The sequence below is a fragment of the Hippoglossus stenolepis genome, chromosome 1 (assembly GCF_022539355.2).
Source record: "Hippoglossus stenolepis isolate QCI-W04-F060 chromosome 1, HSTE1.2, whole genome shotgun sequence".
In the NCBI taxonomy this organism is placed as follows: domain Eukaryota; kingdom Metazoa; phylum Chordata; class Actinopteri; order Pleuronectiformes; family Pleuronectidae; genus Hippoglossus; species Hippoglossus stenolepis.
This window is the reverse complement of record NC_061483.1, coordinates 1658665-1677202: the sequence shown is the minus strand read 5'-3', so window position 1 is coordinate 1677202 and position 18538 is coordinate 1658665. Positions and strand designations below refer to the sequence as shown.

Here is an 18538-nt window from a genome sequence, read left to right as displayed (position 1 = left end):
AAGGATAAATGCTTCCCTTCCTATGTCCATCATGCAACACCGAACCACGCCCACTAATCACGCATAACGTTCCACGCCATCAAGTGCAGACCACACGGTGAAAATTTAATGTAAATCAAATTAAAGTTGTAAGAGGCTTACTTCCTGTTGCCAGTAGGTGACGCTATCACTATCCCTACATACAGACTGACAGATCTGTTCAGGTCGGGACTCTGATCATGTGACAGAATTTTCAAACGAAGAGCAATAGGGCCTTCGCACGGTCGGTGCTCGGGCCCTAATTATAATGTACATTCAGACCCCGCCCCCCCAACAAGATGACAAACATCCCCTTCATCAGCTTCAATGTTTGAAAAGCCCTTTTTATTGAAGAGTGAAGACGTTAAAGCAGCGACGCTTCATGTTTGTTGATATGAAACATCTTTTATATATAAAGCTCATATTTCTGAGTGAACCTGAACAGAGCAGCTCCACGGTAACAGGAAGTAGAAACAATAAATAAGTCAAACTGCAGCAGCGTTAAAAAAATAGTAAATATCCAGAGTGTCAGGACGACAGAGGCAGACTAAAGATATCAATATTATTATTCATGATTATTACAGGAATTACTTATTTCAGAGTTGGTCAAGTCAAACTTGTGCGTGTTTCTGAGAATGTATCATCATGTGACTCACACAGCTTCCTGCAGAAGCCCCGCCCCCTCCACATTATCATCACAGGTACAAACAGGTGAAACCGCCAATCGCCCGCAGGGGGAGCAGGGGGAACAAGGGGCGGGGCCTGTGATGGAGCTGGTTCTGGTGGGTGGAGACTCGGGCTCCGACAGCAGCCTTACTCCAGATCCTGAACGCGTCGACAGATCTCTGACGTAAACTCGGAACACTTTGAGTTTCCTCCGAGGTCTTTAGTGAGAACCTGAGAAACAGAGAGCCTTCATCAGTCAGGTCGTCATCATCGTGAGTGTTTCCATAGTAACAACACTGTGGTAGACTGACTACAGGATGGATGACAGGCCTGATGATTCTCACACAGTAGAAACAGAAACATGTGTCATGTGATCTACACGTCAATCGCATGATCATTGGTTAACGACAACTCATCTGACTCAGCACAACCTGAGCTCACAGAGAACGAATCATCAGATTCTCTCAGATTCACAACTTTCTGTTTGGAACAAATGAGATTCCTGAGATGAGTAAGCAGGTAAGTGAGCTGCAGTAAATCCAGTTAACCACAGACTCTCACCTTCTTGTCTCTGATGGTGTCGAAGCAGGCCGTCTGGATCTTGTTGCCGTAGGAGTGGAGACCCATGTGACGCAGCATCATGACGGCGCTGAGCAGCAGGGCGGTGGGGTTCGCCATGTCCAAACCGGCGATGTCAGGGGCGGTGCCGTGGACCTGAAGGACCAACACAAACGCGCTCAGATACAGATCTTGGCTCTAATGCACCACCGGCCGTCTCACCTGTTGTTTCCTGCTCTTAAACATTAGATCATTTCTGTGGGTTTGAGCCGTTACATCATCAATCGTCTCCAGTCTCATGAGTTTGTTCCATTAAACTTTATCAAAGAGAAACACACCGATTCAAATATGGCGACTCCGTTAGCGCCAATGTTCCCGCTGGGCGTGACCCCGAGTCCTCCGATCAGACCGGCACACAGGTCACTGAAACACAGACATCTCCTCCACGTTAACGTCCTCCACTCACATCCTCTGACACTTCTCAGTCTCATCCAACCAGTAAAGACTCACCTCAGAATGTCTCCGTACAGGTTCGGCATCACCAGGACGTCAAACTGGGTCGGATCCTGAACCATCTGAAAGACGCAGAAAGACGAGGACGTCAGGACATCAACTCAGAGACAATGGACACTGATCCTGAACCATTTAAATTTCATCACAGAGGATGTACGTTTACTCTGCTGGTCAACAACAGATTCTGCTCCTCTTCTGTTTTCTAGTCACTCACACTTTGAGCTGATCTTTATAAAAACCTGCTGAATTCATATTTATGTTCCTGGATAAACAGGGCGTCGCTTTTTTCTGCAACAAGGAAGTTCTAAAAAACTGTGTTGTGTGATAATCTGCAGGAAGAACTTCTCTTCTGTGTCTGTGTGTGTGTGTGTGTGTGTGTGTGTGTGTGTGTGTGTGTGTGTGTGTGTGTGTCGCTCACTGTTAATCAAATGTACTCAGTTATTAATAGATGGTGTTGGATCATGGATCCTGGCTGCACGCGTCTCGTGTTGTGTGTAGCAGATGACCTACGTGAGCCCGTGTTTGAATACATTTCTCATAAACTCTGAATCAACAAACACAAAAGTCAGTTCTGTTCAGGTCCATCACTAAAACAATGAACGTAGAGGAAAACATGAATCGATTGTGTTCTGTCTCTGCATCGGTGCAGAGACAGAACACAAGAAATAATTGATTTCCCCACGTCTACCAAGCATGTGAACTTACATTGAGACAAACTGTGTCCAGGTACATCTCAGTGAACTTGATGTCTTTGAACGTCTCTGCAACCTCACGACACTTCCTGAGAAACAGACCATCTGACATCCGCCTGAGAGCGAGAGACACAGAGACAGAGACAGAGAGAGAGAGAGAGAGAGAGAGAGAGAGAGAGAGAGAGAGAGAGAGAGACACGATGAGACTCAGAACTGAAGCTGTCTTCAGCCTCCCGTGCACTGAACCTGCCTCAGTGAGGACAGTGAACGCAGCACAGGCACATGATGTCGTCTCTGTTCTTTTGCACGTCTGAATCTAATCACTGACACATGTTGGATTTAAAAGGTCTAAGAGGATCAGCTGCTGTTTGTCTCTGAAGACGTTTTCAGACGTGATCAGATCACTGCGGAGTCCAGTGCTGGTCTGAAAGCAGCTTTATGGACACAAACTGTCTGAGTCTTAATTCTCAGCAGTTAGGATCATTACTGACTGTCTTCTGTCCTGATCTGTGTCCTGCGTCTTCTGACGCCTACGTCTTTTGTCTTGTCCCAAGTCTCCCGTCCTCTGTCCCCTGTCCCGCCTCCTGTCCTGTGTCTACTGTCCCCTTCCCTGTGTCCTTTGACCCCTAGAATATAATTAATACACTATATGTCAGTCATTTCCACCATCATCTCATTCTGCTGGAACGCGTGTGATTGGCTGCTGGATCTGACTCAGAGGGACTCACATGATGTTGGCCTTGTGGACGGCCGTCACGCTGCTCCTCTGGTTGTTCCTGGCGTATTCGAAGGCGTACTCAGCGATGCGTCTGCTGGCGTTCTCGGTGATCAGTTTGATGCTCTGAACCACGCCGTCCACGATCTGCAACAGCAAAGAGACAGGACGTGCTCAGATCAACACGCACCAGACGTCCCGCTTCCAACACGTCCACAGCGTTTTCAGAGCGATGTGGACGTGACGCTCACTGTGTGGACACTTCACTGAACCACAGGTCTTCAGAACTCTTACAGCTGATTGAAAGGAAACTAATTTCCTCGTATTAATGTCCATTAAATGATTTAAGCAGCTTGAACCTTTGGATTCACAGCTGAATAATAAGTTTGTGTTTTAAATGGTTAAATACATTTGACTGTAGATTTAAATAAGTTATAGAGATGAACACTGGATTTTAATAGGACATTACATAAATACATTTTCCTCTGACATCACGCTTAGAGGCGGTGTTCCTGTGGAACGTGCAGTTCAACGTAGAAGATGACAGCCCCCCCCCCCCCTCCAAACGTGATGTCAGAGGAAAGTGGCCACAGAGCGAGCAGAACATTTCGATGAAGGTGGGTGATGTGACAGAAGTGATGAGGGAAGAGGGGGAAATTACAAAAACCAAACAGAAGGAAAACGAGGTTCATCACGGATCAATGTGAGGAACGAGTCGACTGTCAGCTGATCTGCACCCAGTTAGCTCGCTTAAGCTAAGCTAACAGTTTCTACCTGTTTCCAGCCTTTGTGCTAAGCTAGGCTAAGAGTTTCCCCTGCTTCCAGTCTTTATGTTAAGCTCCACTGACAGTCTAGTCTCTAAAGTGGATTAAATCCAGATGTGAGCTGACAGTGAGAACTGATGCACATCAGGAGTGGGCGGGGTCAACAGGTGAGGTTCAGGAAGCGTATATAGCTGAGCTGCTTCCTCCTTCTTACCCTGAGGACGAACATGAGCAGAGCGCCATCTGCAGCAGCGAGTCACCTACAGGGACACAGGTGAGGAGGGCAGGCACACCGTCATCACTACAGACTGACACCTGATCACAGCGTCATTTATCCACGAGGACGCAGGGTTTGGATCCAGGATCTGCTTTAGAGCCCGACTGATTTATCAATCGGCCAAAAAACTTCCACTGATATGATCCTGATCATATCACCCGATATTCACACGATTTTCTGAGAACCTTTATTGACAGTTTCCTCTTGAACAGTTTGAACTGTAAATAACAACATGATGTTTAATTTGGGTGAACTGACCCTTTAACATCTGTTTAACTCTGACCTCTTGTCACATGACGTCTGGGCCACTCACCACGTGTTCAATGCCGCTGTACTCGCCCTCAGTGTTTTCTCTGATGGTGACCAGGTTGACATCGGTGTACGGAGTCTTGTAGCCCTCGATGGAGACGCAGGGGCGCACGTTGGCGTAGAGGTCAAAGGTCTTCCTGAGCAGCAGGTTCATGGAGGGGTGACCTGCAGCGATGGGCGTCTTCAGGGGTCCTGCAGGACAAACAGTTTCAACTGATGAGGATTGAACTAAAAACAAAAGCCCTGAAGGTCAAACACGCGGCGTCCACTGACCCTTTAGTCCGATCTTGCTCTTGTCCATCGACTCTTTAGCATCAGGAGGAATCATCCACCTCCCGCCCGGTCCTTTAATTGCCGTCACGTTGCGCTCCTCCCAACTGATCGGAGCCTGAACAAAAACACACATCAGCTGATTCTCGCACATCGGGACAAAAGAAGAGAAACGTCTCTCGTCCATCGCACTCCGATTCACTCACTTTAGCTGCCTCAAAGATCTTCATCACAGCCACGGAGATCTCTGGTCCAATCCCGTCACCCGGAATCAGAGTGACCGTCTGCATCTGAGCAGGGAGAGAGAGAGAGACAGAGGGACGGACAGAGACAGATCTTTGGTCAGCTGCTCATCCTGACGTACGAATGAACAGTTTGAACTAAAACCATGGATTGTAAATAAAGATGGACGTTAGGCTGAGTACTCAAGTAACGACATTGCAAAACACACACCCACACACACAGATGAGGAGTTCAGTGTAGTCGGGTTTCACAGGGACTTCACTCAGCATGTGTGTGTGTGTGTGTGTGTGTGTCTGTATAGGGCTGACCCTGAAATACTCACCCCTCTGGAAAAGGAAGCTGAGGACAGAGCGGGTCTCCTCACCGCACCCCCCACCACCTGGGACAGCTAGAGGACACAACACGAAGGTCACTTCAACACACACACAGGCCCAATAATCTCTCTCACTCACACACACACACACACACACTCGATCTCTCCCTCCCTCACTTTTAACCTTGTTAAAAACAGTCAATGGTTTTAACACCTCGTTCATTTGAATGTTCTTAACTTTATTTACTGGTGGAAACAGTTTGTTAACGGAGTTAATGAAGCAAACCTCTCTTCGTGGTTCTGTGTGTTGGGATCACTGAATCAGTGAATGCGACACAATCTGTTTCCATCAATGAGCAGTTTACTATTATAACCAAGTCTGTGACAGACATCGTGTGTGCGCCGAACACAGCACGTGGACCCGAGCTCAGCTGTGAAGCTCGGACTTTGTTTCTCGGAGCTGTGGATCTGGTCTAAAATTCAGAATAGTCTTAAATTCATTATTTTCTAAACGCGGTTTGGTGCAGGTGTCTCAGTCCGTTATGGCAGCCTGAGCAGCACCGGGAGCCTCCCGGTTCACCGGAGACAGGCTCCCGGTTCACCGGAGACAGGCTCCCCGGTGACAGCGGGAGGCTCCGGGACGACCAAACACCGACATGCGGATAAAGTGGAGAGAGTCCCGGCGAGAAGGAGGAAAGTCCCTCGGAGGTTCGACCCGCACCGACTGAAGGACACAGCTAAGCTGCTAGCTGCTTAGCTGCTAAATGCTAACAGCTGTGAATTCAGGAGTCTGAGATAAAAACACATGTTCACAGTGGAAACATCTCACAGCTCCCACTCACGCGTCCGTCCACACGCGTCTCACTGTCGTTCACCACGTGCACTCGTTCATTTCACTCAGTTTCTCACCATTGACCTCCACGCGCTGCCGGCCATTCTGCTCACTGGGACAAAGATCCACTGACAGACACAGAGCTGCCACTCTGACAGTCTCCTCCCAGCACAACCAGGAAGCGTGTGGGATCAGATGACATCAGATGATCTCGGCAAGTGGAAATCATTCTGACAATTTAAAGGAGAAACTGAGAAATAAACACAAAACATGTATTGTTTATTTTGTTATCAACAATTTATATTTTGTTTTGTTTGTGAAAATGTGAATTTGTGAAGTAACCAGTAAATAAAGCTTTCAGATAAATGTGGTGCAGGAAAATGTTCAATCTTTCCCTCTGAAAAGTAAAATATGAAAATATAAATAAATACTTGTGTATCTATGTGTATATGTGTATGGAGCAGGATGGGATCATATATAATAGAGGTGAGGAAGAACTTGTTATTTTCCATCGCTGGTTAAATGGATTAAAAACAAATCATTATTGACAGAGCTCAGATTTTAGTTTGTGTCATTTTGATGTTCATACACTGTCAACTTTATTTAATATTATTCATCCTAAATATTACATTCTTATGTGAAATTTAACACTGAATTAATTTTAAAATGACTGATTTTGATTCGCAGGACGTTGGTGTGATTCACCTGTGATACAATAGACGATCTTTGGTGCACAGCGGAAGTGGATGACGTCTTCACCTGCAGGCTGACGTCATTACCTTCTATCTTTTTACAATAATATTTTTGTAGGATTGTGCAATTATTTGAAATGTTTTTTATATTTTGTACATTTGTATATATTGGTGTATATCATTGTATATGTATTATCTTGTCGTGTAGCTGAGGATTCAGGGATTTGAAGCGGATCCGTTTTCAGAACCACTTCATGTTAAATCATCACAGCTCAGACTGAGAAGATACATGAATACATAAAACGATATGAAATAAAAAATATGAATCATTTTAATTTCAGCCAATTAAAGACTTTAACTTTAGGAAGATGAAATAAATAAATTTAAATCAAAGAAATTAAATGACGGGCACATCCTCTGTGCTGCCTTCAGGAGCACTCAGGAATCTTTCGTGACGCCATAAAACATGATTTTTGACCCTCTCTATTGATAAATTCAGTTTTATATATAATTGTCTGGTATGTATGATGAAGTAAATGTGACCCACGGAGGTGATTTCAGTGGGAATTCCACTTTCTTCCGTTTGAAGCAGATATTTGAATAGAAAGTTATGTTTTACGATGAGCACCTGAACGCATCAGGCTGCTCCCTGCATCTCCTCCTCTGCAGCTCAGAGTCCGAGACGACCAGGACCAGGATCATACCCGGACCACGACCAGGATCACAACCGGACGCGGACCAGGACCAGAATCACATCCGGACCAGCACCAGGATCACATCCGGACCAGGACCAGGTTCATACCCGGACCAGGATAACACCTGGAACAGGAGGATTAAACCCAGACCAGGAGGATTAAACCCAGACCAGGAGGATTAAACCCAGACCAGGAGGATTAAACCCAGACCAGCAGGATTAGATCCAGACCAGGAGCGGATGTGTGAGGACCAGCTGATGGATGGTCTGAGATCAGCGGGGGACCAGTGAGATGCAGCGGTGTGATGCAGCGGTGTGATGGGACAATTAGTCCAGCACGATGGGAAACAAACAGACAACCTTCACCGACGAGCAGCTGGAGGCTTATCAGGTGACCGCATTAGATTAGACCCAGTTTACACATATTACACTGTGTTCACACACAATACACAGACTACACACACAGATCACACCGTGTTTACATATACTACATAGATTACATAGATTACACTTTGGTTACACAGATAACACAGATTACACAGTGTTTATATATATTACCTAGATTACACCCAGTTTACACAGATAACACAGAGTTTACACAGTTTAGACAGATTACACCGTGTTAACATATATTACATAAAATTACATAAATTACACCATGTAAACACAGATTACACAGTTTACACAGATTACATAGATTACACTGCGTTTACACAGATTACACTGTGTTTACATATAATACACAGATTACACTGTGTTTACATATAATACACAGATTACACTGTGTTTACATATAATACACAGATTACACCGTGTTAAAGTTAGATATATTACACTGTGTTTACACAAATTACACCATGTTTACACAGATTAAACAGTTTTTATATAGATTACACAGATAACATAGATTACAATTTGAACACGGGTCAGTCCCAAAAACACAATCAAATCCATCTAATCAGAGAAACATCTAAATAACAATCTACGATTGGTCAGAGGATATAGATTAGAGATCCAAACAGATTATAACAAATTAGATTAGAGCAAATCAGATTAGAATAGGACAGAGGAGAACAGAATGGATTAGAGCAGAACAAATTACATTAGAACCTAACAGACTAGAGACCAGATTAGAACAGGACATATTCCAACAGAACAGATTAGAACAAAACAGTTTAGATTAGAACATGATAGATTAGGACAGAACAGACGAGACCAGAGCAGATTAGCACAGATTAGAAGAGAACACAAGAGATGAGAACATTTTAGCAGAGACAGTGTCTGATTGGCTGAGCTCCAGTCTCTCGACATCCTGATGTTGACTGATGATGTGAAAGAAGACCCTCCCTGAGGATCAGCTGCTCTGTGACTCACTGTGGCTCCATCACCTCCATCTGTTTGTTTACATGTTTGTTTACATGTTTGTTTATAGGACTGCACCTTCTTCACCCGGAAAGAAATCCTGCGGTAAGTTATCAACATGTTCATCTCACAAATCTCACAAACACCATCACCACAGAGACGACTACATCTGTTACTGGAGGGAGGCTGATGGAGGCTGGTGGACAAAACAGGAGCTGATCACAGTCAGTTCAGATGCTTTTATTGTGACAGAACAGGAGCTGATCACAGTCAGTTCAGATGCTTTTATTGTGACAGAACAGGAGCTGATCACAGTCAGTTCAGCTCATTTTATTTTGACAGTCTGACTCATGTAACAGTTGTATGTTGTGTCACATGATCTCTCCGTCCTCTGCAGGTTACATGGCAGATATCGTGAACTGGCTCCACACTTAGTTCCTCTGGATTACACCAACAACCCCGACATCAGAGTTCCTCTGACGCTCATCATCACTATGCCTGAGCTGAAGGTAGAGCTGTCAGTCCGCCCACAGCGCCACCTGCTGACGAGTCTGAGAGACGCATTCTGTTCACTGCTGGTGTTTCAACATGTTTTTAATTCAAACACGTTTGGTCCAATCACTGGTCTCCTCTCACATGACGACTGTTTTGAACCCAATTCATGCGTCTGCGTTGAAGCTACGTTGTAGACGTGTATCCTTCACAGAGTCCTACGCTGTACCCTGACATGCACCTCCCCAAAACTGTAACTACACGTCGAGGCGACACAGAGCACAAGAGCTGTGATTGGTCCTCTTGGTAGCGTCACATTTCACCGACATATTTGAATTGAGTTGAAGGAACAAACAAGGACGACGTCTTTCTTTTCTTCGTGCGTACCGAGGACGTAGCTTCGACGCAGAAGTGTGAATTAGCCTCTACACACAACAAGACGTCAAATGTCACACAACAGTTTCAGACTCAGTCGTCACAGCATCAACGTTGTTTAAAGATCAAACACACTTGACTCTGGACATTTTCTGGCGTTTTTGTCTTTTACATATGAAGAAGCAGCAGGAGATTGTCCGGGTCCGACTCGTTCACAACAACAGTAAAATGTGGAAAACATTCAGGCGAGAGGTTTAACGCATCTACATTATTATCATCGTTACTTTTGTTGTACATGTGAACCGAGAAAATTTGTGTCAACGTTCACATGTACGACTTCACTCAGGGTCAGTGTTTATAAATGAGGCTGATTTTAGGTCAAACAGGAAGTTTATTTGATTGTTTGCCAGATTCGTACAACTTAAACAGATTTATTAATTGTTATTGTGTGTGTGTGTGTGTGTGTGTGTGTGTGTGTGTGTGTGTGTGTGTTTGCTCTGACAGGAGAATCCGTTCAGAGACAGAATCGTGGAGACGTTCTCCGAGGACGGACAGGGGAACCTGAGCTTCAATGACTTTGTGGACATGTTCTCTGCTCTGTGTGAAACGTCGCCCAGAGAACTCAAGAACATTTACGCCTTCAAGATCTACGGTAACAATCTGCACATGTTGTCTGACCGAGCGTCTCACGGTGGAAGGTCCCTCATCTTCTTCTGCCTCTGCTCCAGACTATAACAGGGACAACTTCATCTGCAAGGAGGACCTGGAGAAGACTCTGAACAAGCTGACCAAAGGAGAGCTGACGCCGGAGGAGGTGACGCTGGTGTGTGACAAAGCCATCGAGGAGGCCGACCTCGACGGAGACAGGAAACTGTCCTTTGCCGATTTCGAGAACATGATCTCGAAGGCTCCAGACTTCCTCAGGTACGAAGGTTGTTTTTCATTTGACGCTCATTTGTCGGGATCGTTATTATAAAGCTGCAGTTTTCATCAGTAACAATGTGTGTGTGTGTGTGTGTGTGTGTGTGTGTGTGTGTGTGGTGTGTGTGGGTGTGTGTGTGTGTGTGTGTGTGTGTGTGTGTGTGTGTGTGTGTGTGTGTGTGTGTGTGTTGGGGTCAGCTGAGTCCTCACCACTGAACCAACAGAGCAGCTCGATCAAACTCGTTTTACTGCAGACGATTCATCACACTTTCATTCCTCCGCCCAAACCAAGCAGAAAGAACTGAGGGGTGGGGGTGGGGGGGGTTCAGTCGTAAAACTGTCCATCATACTCAACCACAGATTAGCTGGAGACGAGGCTCTTGTTGCCATGGCAACCATGTGAGATAACGTGTGCGCTGCAGGTCACAGTCTCCTTGGTGTGTGTGTGTGTGTGTAGTGTGTGTAGTTTGTGTGTGTGTGTGTGTGTGTAGTTTGTGTGTGTGTGTGTGTGTGTCATTATCTCGCAAGGGGTGGGAGGCAGGGGGAGCCATTCCCTGCTGACTTTTCGGACAAGAAAGTTTAGCGGGGCTAAACATGGACAGGTCGTAACAAGAAATATAAAATATGAAATATAGTGATGTCAGCATGAACAGGTGGATTTCTAAAAAAATGATAAAAGTGAAACAGTGACTCAGTTGTTGTGACAGGGGGAGGGAGGGGGTGAGGGGGTGAGGGGGTGAGGGGGATGAGGGGGTGAGGGATGAGGGGGTGAGGGGGTGAGGGGCTGAGGGGGTGAGGGGGGTGAGGGCTGAGGGGGTGAGGGGGGTGAGAGGGGTTAGGGGGTGAGGGGGTGAGGGGGTGAGGGGTGGGGGTGAGAGGCTGAGGGGGTGAAGGGGGTGAGGGGATGAGGGGGTGAGGGGGTGAGGGGGAGAGGCTGAGGGGGTGAAGGGGGGTGAGGGAGGTGAGGGGGTGAGGGGGGTGGGGGTGAGAGGCTGAGGGGGAAGGGGTGGGAGGGGGTGAGGGGCTGAGGGGGTTGGGGGTGAGGGGGTGAGGGGGTGAGGGGGTGAAGGGGGGTGAGGGGGGTGAGGGGGTGAGGGGCTGAGGGGGTTGGGGGGTGAGGGGGTGAGGGAGGTGAGGGGGTGAGGGGTGAGGGGGCTCTGGATCTAACATCACGTGTCATCTTCTCTCTGCAGCAACTTTCACATACGAATATGATGCTACAGAGGAGAGATGCCTCACCCCCTCAGTGCCTGTCCTCTCTACCACCTGTGGAGAGACGTCCTCCAGACGTCCACCAGACGTCCACCAGACGTCCTTCAGCAGGAAACGAGGCCGGACTCAGGTCTGGTCTCTGGTGAATACAGATCAACAGTTTGTGCATGAAACTTTTCTCTTCGTTAAATTCTGAGCAAGGACAAGCAGATCTGATCCAGGAGAGCGTCTCTGAGGTCGGACGTCTCCTGTGGACATGTGGACACACAACAGGGCTTCTCTGACTCCAGTGCTTTGACAGAGACTTTTTGAAAAGCACACCTTTAAAGGGCAAACAGTGAAGAGCTATGCAATCTTTCCTCATGACGTGCATGTTGTAAATCGCTTGTAGCTGCAGCAACTTTCTACGCGTGGTGTCGTGAGCGTCGTGATGCACAATGACAATCATAGTAACCTGTAGATCAGCTGATGGAAGGGCTCTGTCGTCTCACCTGTAACAAACCTGATCGAGCAGCTCATCAACACTGACCTTTTCTGGCTCCGCTCAAATAAAAGATTTTTCTGTGGCTTCACGACGACTCTTATCTTCTCTTACAGGAAATAAATTCTCCTGATGAAACTGAGACAAATCCTGGACTTTTATTTTACAAAGCAGGTGCGAGGAGCTGGATCCATAGAGCTGCAGTCACTCTACTGTGATATTATGCTGCTCCGCTGCCTCCAGACAAACGTGTCGTGTTTCCGTCTCTGCAGACGGATCGATCTCCTCTGTCTCCTGACACGTCCATGAATTCTCAGCTTCAGTTTCACGTGAATGCGATTAGAGCCACTTCACTGTTTATATAAAGACAAAGAAACGCTCGGTGTCGTATCTGATGACATTTAAAACCTCAACACAGCTGACGATGCAATACGGAGTCCGTCCAATCATCAGGCAGCAATCACTTCAAATGCTCCAATCACAGGACACCACCTGCAGCCCGTGTGTGTGTGTGTGTGTGTGTGTGTGTGTGTGTGTGTGTGTGTGTGTGTGTGTGTGTGTGTGTGTGTTTATCTTTCTTGCTTTTGTGGTGAAACAGCACAAACCTCCTGGGCCTCTGGTTTGTTGTGTTACACTCACCTCTGGTGGTCAGAGACGGGACTGTCCCAAAAATAACGAAAAGTGAAGAATAAAACAATTAAGATTCATTAAAGAGAAACAAGTATCAGGTCTTTTTGAATAAACTTGTAACTTAATGAATTTGAAGTAGAAATATAATTTCCTGCTGAGCTGCTGAATCAAAGTGAAACTGTGTGAATGTTTTCATGAATTTGAAGAAAATACATTTTGAAGACAGCTGAACCTGAAATAGTTGAATAGTTTGAAAAGAAAAACCTGCTGAGTCAAGTAGAGGACGAGGAAGATCAAGACTGAACCAGAGAAGCTGAGGATTGAAATGAATCAACTGAAGAAATTATAAAAAGATTGAGCCTGAAGGACGCATCAGAAAAAGATCATCAGAATCAAAACATGGAAAGTTTGATATTTGAAACGTGATATCTTTGATAACATGACACAGCAGCAGTCGTGATATAAAACCAATCACATTTCGCTCCTTGAGGAAAAGTCTGACGTTCAGAAGACGACGTGTCGGTGGAACAAAAAGCTGCTTCACTGTGATAAGAGCTTCAGGAGCAGGGAGGTCAAAGGTCGTGAGTCAGTGGTTGTGTCTGAAATCCTCCACTAACTGTTCCCTACTTCACTATATAGTGACTTCTATATAAAGAACTATATAATGAGCTCATTGAGAAAAGAGAGAAACGCTTCCTGACACTACTCGGGTCATCTTCTCTGCTCCGGCAATGACGTCGCTGTCGCAGGATTATGATGAACAACAACAACGTGAGCCAGTGGAAAATATAAATATGGTATAAAGTCACTCGTTAGTGACAATCGATGTAAGTCTACTTTTCACAATGCATTGTGGGAAACAATGATGTTTAAAAACTTTGGTTTTGGACACAGCCAGTGTCTGTGGACACAGAGCAGGTGGCAGCGCACGGTTCCAGCTGAGCTGATGTAATGAGGTCAACAAGATGCTGGACTGTCAGCTCATGAAGAGCTGGAGAGTTTGTGATGAACTCAGTGAACCTCTGACTTCACAGAAATACTCACTCTGTGTTTGTCAGATTTCAATTTCCTCCACATCTTGGCCTGTAGCTGTTAGCCTAGCTTAGCACAAAGACTGGAACCATGGGGAAACCTGCTCGACGAGACGTTAATGATGTCATCAAGCAGCAGCTTGGGAACCTCGAGGACACGTCAACACGTCTGTGAGAAAAAGACAGAAGTTAAACATCAGCTGTTTTCAGACATGAACTCTGGAAAATGTCCTGAAAATAGTGTCTGGACATTTTCTGGAGTTAGTGTTTCTCACGTGAAGAAGCAGCAGGAGTTGTTTTCCCACAGAGATCTGAACAATGTCAGTTATTTCCACCAGTTGGCTGAGAGCGGCCAGTGGAGCGGAGGGGGGGGGGTGTCCTCGATGGACTCGTCTCACCTCGCTCCTGATGGAGACGACTTCCTGGGTTTATTCTGCTGCTGGACCAGATCCACCACAGACCAGATGTGTTCTTGTGATCACGTGTGTTGTGACTGGAGCTGAACCCTGAAGCTCTGTAACAATCACACAACCCAAAGCTCAGCGTGTGATTGGTTGTCTCCAGATGTCTCACTGTGGAAGACATGGAGAGATGCTCAGGGTCAAAGGTCGCGTGGTCTCTTCTTCTGTGGTGGATGATGACGAGCGACCCTCAGGCCCCTGGCAGCAGTTCAGTCAGCGAGTAAACAAGATGAAACCACAGAAGAAGAAAAACCAAGAACAGCTGCTCCTGTGAACACACAATGACACAACATACAATACAAAACACACAACAACACACAACACAACTTACAATACACAACACACAATATTACACAACAAAACACACAACAATACACAACAACAGCAACAACAACACAAAAGAACAACCAAACAACATTGAAAACAAAACACACAACAACACAGAACAAAAACACAATTGAACACAACAAAAAGTAATTTTCACTCTTGTCATTTTATAAACAGTTAAGATGTGTGTGTGTGTGTGTGTGTGTGTGTGTCTCACTTCCATTGTGTTGCATTGGGTTCAACACTTGAACACACATCATCATAATAATTAAGACAGAACATTAAAACAGCTTGAGGGCCCCTGAGTGCCCCTGAGGGCCCCTGAGGCCCCCTGAGCCCCCTGAGGGCCCCTGAGGCCCCCTGAGGCCCCCTGAGGCCCCTGAGTGCCCCTGAGGCCCCCTGAGGCCCCTGAGGCCCCCTGAGTGCCCCTGAGGGTCCCTGAGGCCCCCTGAGGGCCCCTGAGTGCCCCTGAGGGTCCGGGGCCTCCACCAGCACCAACAACCACAGAGAAGTCGAAAAGTGAAAAAAGTTGAGTTTATTTCTATCAAAGAAAAAACATCTTACATATTTTTTTTTGTTGTTTTTTTACGTTTTCATACAAAATTCACAGTTTGAGTGAAAAGACGTCATAAATATTTCGGTTGAAAACAAAAAGTGAGATGATGCTTAATTCACAGACGTGAGAAACACAACACGCTCACCGAACGTGGGACAAATGTTCCAGAAACATTCATGACGCACGTTAACGAACACGTCTGAACTGTGAAAACATCTTTTTGAAAACAACGACAGTTGAAGTTTGGATTTTGTTGAATTCGTCACAGATGAACAAACAAATCATACTTTTAATCACAGACATGAAACTTCCTGAATCTGAAGAAGAAACTGGATTTCACAGAGAAACTATCGAAGAAAATGTATTTCCACAAAACAAAAGTTCATTTTCAGACTGAAATTATTATGATTATTATTATTAGTGATGGTGCAAAAATTTGACTTAATGTTGTTTTTACATGTGACACTTGAGATAAAACAATAAAAAACTGGAAGTTACAAATATTTACATACAATGTTTTCAAACTGCTCATCGATAACATGGTGATCAGATTTAATGACCACACATTAATGTCTTTTATTTTAAACCACAACAGTACATGGAAATGTTTAGACGGTACAATAGGAAAATAACTCAGACCTGATTGGATGAAGCAGATCATGTGATCACTGGTTGATTGTTTTTTTATTCACAGACGAGTAAAAATCAAAGATTAGCGTGAGTATAATTTGGTTGTGCAAGTATAAAACATGTCAAACCTACCGTGTACTTTTGTTTTGAAAGGATTGACTCTGCACTTCCTGTGATGCAGGAAATACGCTGGCTGATGGACAGGTCACTACAGCAGCTGGTTTCACTGAGCGCGCTTGTTTCACAGTCTCTCGCCACCCGGGAGGAGTTAGTACGCTTTGTGCACGACCCCTCCCATCGATGACCAAGATCTGCGCAGAAGTTTCATCATCAGTCAAACTAATGACTGATGATGTTTGCTCTGAATAATCGATAAATAATCATAAATAATAATAATGAAGCCTTGACGTCGACTTTAATCTCGACTTAATCCTGAGTTACACTCATGGAGGTTTGGTTCTCCGCGGCTAACGCTAAACCTTTACGTCACATGAGCACATCCACGCTCCTCATGGGCCCCTCAAGGCGACACACACATTTGTGTTGTTGTGTTGTTGTGTTGTTGTGAAGTGGTGAAGTATTGTCACAGTTAAAGGGTCAAACTGTGGAGTTCATTCTCAGAACCAACAGGGGGCAGTGAGTCGGGGAGTTCGCTCAGATCTTAAATCTAAATCTAAGTCTTTGGTCCCGTAGGCCGATCAGATGCTAAAGGGACTCACTGTCGCCTCTTGAGGCACAAAGTGGTATTACCAGAGGAGATCGCTGGTTAGCATGCTAACTCCAGTAGAGCTAACGTGGATTTGAACTTTGTTAGAGACCATCTGAGCGGAGTCGGAGCTGTGTGTTGGGGTCGACTGGTGCACGACTGTAAACTGACAGTGTCACTGCGCTGAACACGTTTAGTGAGAAGTGACGGTAACAAGCTCAAAGTGAAGCTGAAAGTGAAAAACAAACTACATAAATAATATAAGTGTGAGATATTGTTTCCTTCAGCTTCTCGGACAGAGTCGTGTGCCGGTTTGTTTCTGTGTGAAAACGAGCTGCTGTAGCGTCAGGTCCTCGCTGCTGATCCCCCATCGTTCTCTGGTGAAGGCACGTGACGTCAGTGCACAGTACAGGTGAAGTGTTCTCTGATCGACCTACACTGACCCTGCCCACTCGCCAGTGTCAGTACCATCCACACGGGGGCGTCACAGGGCCAGACATTACAGAAACTAAAATAAACAATGTTGGTGCATCACTATGATCCTTTCAACAGTTTGAACAACACATAGATGTACATGTTACAGCTGTGAGAAGTGGTCCTCTAGTTGTTTCTACCACAGCTACTTGAGTTTCTCCTCCTCGTTGTTGTTGTTGTTGTTGTTGTTGTTGTTGTTGTTGTGGAGGCTGAGGTTCAGGTCGAAGCTCGACTGCTTCCTCAGGGTGCGCGGCACCAGCTTCTTCTTCACAAACAGTTTCTGGAGGAAGCGGTTGCTGATGCTGGAGGGGCAGTAGCTGTGGACGAAGTACATGAGCCCCACGCCGGGTCCCGCGAAGTAACGCACCTGGGGCTGTGGCGACAGCAGCGCCTGGACGATGGCGTCGACGACAGGGGTCAGGTCGGGGTTGGCGTGGCTGGCGTAGCTCTGGAACAACTCCTTGGTCTCGGTCACGTAGTCCTCGCCGTACTCCTCGAGCAGCGCTGGAGACAGACCCTGCAGCAGCTGTTTGTGCTGCTTCTCCCAGTACGCCTGGTTAATGGACTGACCTGCGGAGACAAGAGTTTCAAGTCAACACAGGGTCAAGAGTAAAATGAAAGGAGAACTGGAGAACTAGTGCCACCTACTGGTTACCTCCATGAACTGATTCCTAATATTCACTGAACAGCAGCCGATGAAACGAGCAAAAATTCATTCCGCTTTATTTTGGTGATTTTCAGAAGCTTACTTTAAAAAGTACGACATGTTGATGACCTCAAGATGTTCCTGAGGGTGTTTGTGGGTAATGTAGTTTTCCGGTCGTGTGGAGTACAAATACAGTAAAGGCTGAACCAAAGAATGAGCTGCAGGTTTTTATGTCTGATCTTCAGATATAAGACGTTTTCAGGCTGCAGCAGAACAGATGTTCCCAGAGAAACGTTTTAACTGTGGAGCAGAGAGACTTTGAATCATATTTATAATAAAACCTTTATGTCAGTCTGTTTTTTCAGCTGATCTATATGAGCACAGATTGTTCAGCATGGTGTCAACACATCGACTCGGTGGCTCGTCGTTACAGAATTGATAACAATCTCCTCACTCATCTAACACCTGAGATCCATCCTGTTTCCTGAGATAATAAATCAACCAGCCCCAGATTCTCCCAGGGTCTTTCAGAGCGTTGTCATAGATACACATATGTTATTATTGGAGTTTTTCCAAAGCTTCGGCTGTGATCATCAGTAAAAGGATGATAATAAGCAGCCCTGTCAGCACCTTCAATAAAGTTTAATTGGTTTGGATTAAGTTGTTGTTAGAAACTTT

At 45.7% G+C, this 18538-nt stretch overlaps 3 protein-coding genes across 3 annotated transcripts in view; 1 reads left to right on the top strand and 2 right to left on the bottom strand.

Moving 5' to 3' along the window:
• Positions 1-336: 336 nt before the first annotated feature.
• Positions 337-6378, bottom strand: LOC118100217 (isocitrate dehydrogenase [NAD] subunit alpha, mitochondrial). Its single transcript, XM_035145107.1, has 11 exons — positions 6248-6378; positions 5348-5413; positions 4989-5072; positions 4786-4900; positions 4517-4704; positions 3176-3309; positions 2461-2563; positions 1753-1817; positions 1581-1665; positions 1246-1398; positions 337-915 (listed from the first exon to the last, which is right to left on the bottom strand). The coding sequence occupies exons 1-11, from the start codon at positions 6272-6274 to the stop codon at positions 832-834; spliced, it is 1104 nt and encodes a 367-aa protein (XP_035000998.1). The 5' UTR covers positions 6275-6378; the 3' UTR covers positions 337-831.
• Positions 6379-7503: 1125 nt separating this feature from the next.
• On the top strand, positions 7504-12541 carry LOC118100577 (calcium and integrin-binding family member 2-like). Its single transcript, XM_035145896.2, has 6 exons — positions 7504-7947; positions 8989-9023; positions 9316-9427; positions 10290-10437; positions 10514-10709; positions 11900-12541. The coding sequence occupies exons 1-6, from the start codon at positions 7897-7899 to the stop codon at positions 11919-11921; spliced, it is 564 nt and encodes a 187-aa protein (XP_035001787.2). The 5' UTR covers positions 7504-7896; the 3' UTR covers positions 11922-12541.
• Positions 12542-15368: 2827 nt separating this feature from the next.
• The window catches only part of hsd11b2 (hydroxysteroid (11-beta) dehydrogenase 2), an 18493-nt gene continuing 15323 nt past the window's right edge, over positions 15369-18538 (bottom strand). The window contains exon 5 of the mRNA XM_035144800.2: positions 15369-17784. Coding sequence (XP_035000691.2) covers positions 17360-17784 — 425 coding nt within the window. The 3' untranslated portion in view covers positions 15369-17359. The remainder of the gene's footprint in view (positions 17785-18538) is intronic.